This window comes from Sphaeroforma arctica, assembly GCF_001186125.1.
Source record: "Sphaeroforma arctica JP610 unplaced genomic scaffold supercont1.919, whole genome shotgun sequence".
NCBI lineage: Eukaryota > Ichthyosporea > Ichthyophonida > Sphaeroforma > Sphaeroforma arctica.
The window spans coordinates 1-2,543 of NW_014039639.1; the positions used below are offsets into that span (position 1 = coordinate 1).

Genomic DNA, 2,543 nt, shown 5'->3' on the forward strand with positions numbered 1-2,543 from the left:
ACACACACACATATATATATATATATATATATGTATGTGTATATATATATATATATATATATACCGGTTTGAGGGATTCCCATTCACCTTAAAGTGGTTATAGGGTTGTGCATTTACCTTGAACTGGTGTATGGCGTGTTTGATTGCTCTCATGTCGGTAGGTTGGCAGTAGGTGACCATCTGCGACAGTTCAACGGCCACGGTGATTTGGTCGGCTGTCTGTGCTGTTTCTTCGCTCTCGTAGTCTTTCATATTCAGTTGAGAGATGCCCTCGACATTCTGAGCACAGCCACGTGGCATGGTACGGTGAAATACGATGAGGCCCATACACAAAACCCTAAACCCTACAACACTTTGAATACTGTACCTACCATGCGATGCGAACGATGTCACGTGTACAAGATGTGCAAGATAGGCTACCATGCGTATGATTCAGGCAAAGGGTCCATGAGATTGAACAGATCACCTCACATATTACATAGGACAAACTACCTAACGTAGTTAAGAATAGGAAAGATCACTTGACATATCCAATAGAACAGGTCATCTGATATATTTAATAGGACAGATCACTTGACATATTTAATAGGACAAACAATCTATCGTAGTTATTAATAGGACCGATCACTTGATATATCCAATAGGACAGGTCATCTGACATATTTAATAGGACAGATCACCTGACATATTCAATAGGACAGACTACCTAACATATGTATTAATAGGACAGATCACATGACATATTCAATAGGACAAGTCATCTGACATTCTTAATAGGACAGATTACCTCACATAGTTATTAATAAGACAGATCACTCGACATATTTGATAAACACTCGAAGACATACCCAATATTCCTCCTGTGTATAGTTGACTTACCTGCAGATGTCGGATCAACTGTTGATCGTAGTCCTTCTGGTCGATTTCTTCATCCAATGCGCTGGTAATTGATCCGCTGACATTGTCCGATGACTCATTGGACGGGTGTGATTGGTTCTTCTTGTTTTTGATGAGAATCTGTACACGTGGCGGTATTGCATGCAAGGCTCAGCAACATTGCACACACTATGGGTGCCAGTAGTGCTGATGTTTAGTATTCGTTAGTAACATGGTACACACTATGGATGCCAGTAGTGTTAATGTTTAGAATTCATTTGTAACACTACACACGCTATGTATGCCAGTGTTGCTTAACCCGCGAATCCTTCAGTTTGAAACAGATCTGAAACAGATGTAATACATACCGACCTAAAACGCTGAAACTCTCAAACCGTAAAACATATGCCATGACAAGTGGTACATGAGTCTGCGAATAATTCCTTTGGTGAGCAAAGCGGACGAAGCTCAACACAGCAGATAGACGTACAAAGGACCATCGTAAGGCCTAGGCCTCGCACGACGAAACCGAATGTATGACCCTAAAACCCAAAACCCAAACACCAAATCTAAAACCCAAAATGTCTATTCACAGTAGTAATATACACAACACCAGGTCTGCAGGTCAGCTGACCCCTTCTACAGCCGCCTGCCACGGACTGTCCCATGCGCCTGCACTGATGCACTGACCTTGTGCATGAGTTCCCTGGGTGAAGGCAAAGTGTCTGTGTGTCGGTCGCTCATCCGTGGCACACACAGCATGTCGCCCAGATGCGTCTTGAGATGGTTGGCCATGTAGCCCTGCTGAACCACCGAGCAGTGGTTCTCTATGGACAGTATCAAAGGGTATGACGACGCTGAAAGAAAGAACGAACGGTGAATGAAGGGATGGTGAATGAAGGGACGGGTGGTTGATGTGTGTTAAAAACAGAGAAAGACAGGGCGCAAGAGTGTGAACGTGAACAGCTAAAACCTTTAGCACAGCCCAGCACAGCAAAGCACAACAAAGAATAACGAAGCACGCTCGCTCACCTTCGAATGCGTAGTTGCGAATGACCCTCACAGCCTCTTCAAAGCTCATCTGCGAGTGCCAACGAACAGATGAACAAACTATTTAGAAAGCAGGAAGCCCTACAACAGGCAAAGTGTACCTGACACACTCTACAGCTCAGTAAATGTGGCTATCACAATACACAGCTCAGTTAATGTAACTAACACACTACCCCATAGCTTAGTTAGTATACCAGCATACTACCCATAGCTTAGTTTATATAACCAACACACCACCCATAGCTTAGTTTATATAACCAACACACTACCCATCGCCAAGATATTAAATTAGTCTATGGTATGCTGTATGGCACACACAAAAAAGTGAATCCACGGACACGCAAAAGTAAGCCACGGCGATGTTTATGAATCATTGGATAGGAAGAGTGTTCTCGCGCCCATTACTCTGCAGTTGCTCCTCAATTGCTGAGTCTAGATGACTAATGTCGACAAATTGGAAATAGTGACTCCAATTGACACAATCTTGCATCCAAATCTATATGCACACACACACATATATATATATATATATATATATATATATATATATATATATATATATATATATATATATATATATATATATATATATATAGTGTAGTGTAGTGTGTTAGTTA

The 2,543-nt window shown here is 41.7% G+C and overlaps 1 protein-coding gene across 1 annotated transcript in view; it reads right to left on the reverse strand.

Moving 5' to 3' along the window:
* Nucleotides 1–117: 117 nt before the first annotated feature.
* The window catches only part of SARC_09258 (hypothetical protein), a gene marked incomplete at its 3' end in the record, with an annotated part of 12,047 nt that continues 9,621 nt past the window's right edge, over nt 118–2,543 (reverse strand). The window contains exons 11-14 of the mRNA XM_014296733.1: nt 1,909–1,957; nt 1,567–1,733; nt 880–1,017; nt 118–279 (exon numbers count right to left, since the gene is read on the reverse strand). Coding sequence (XP_014152208.1) covers nt 118–279; nt 880–1,017; nt 1,567–1,733; nt 1,909–1,957 — 516 coding nt within the window. The remainder of the gene's footprint in view (nt 280–879; nt 1,018–1,566; nt 1,734–1,908; nt 1,958–2,543) is intronic.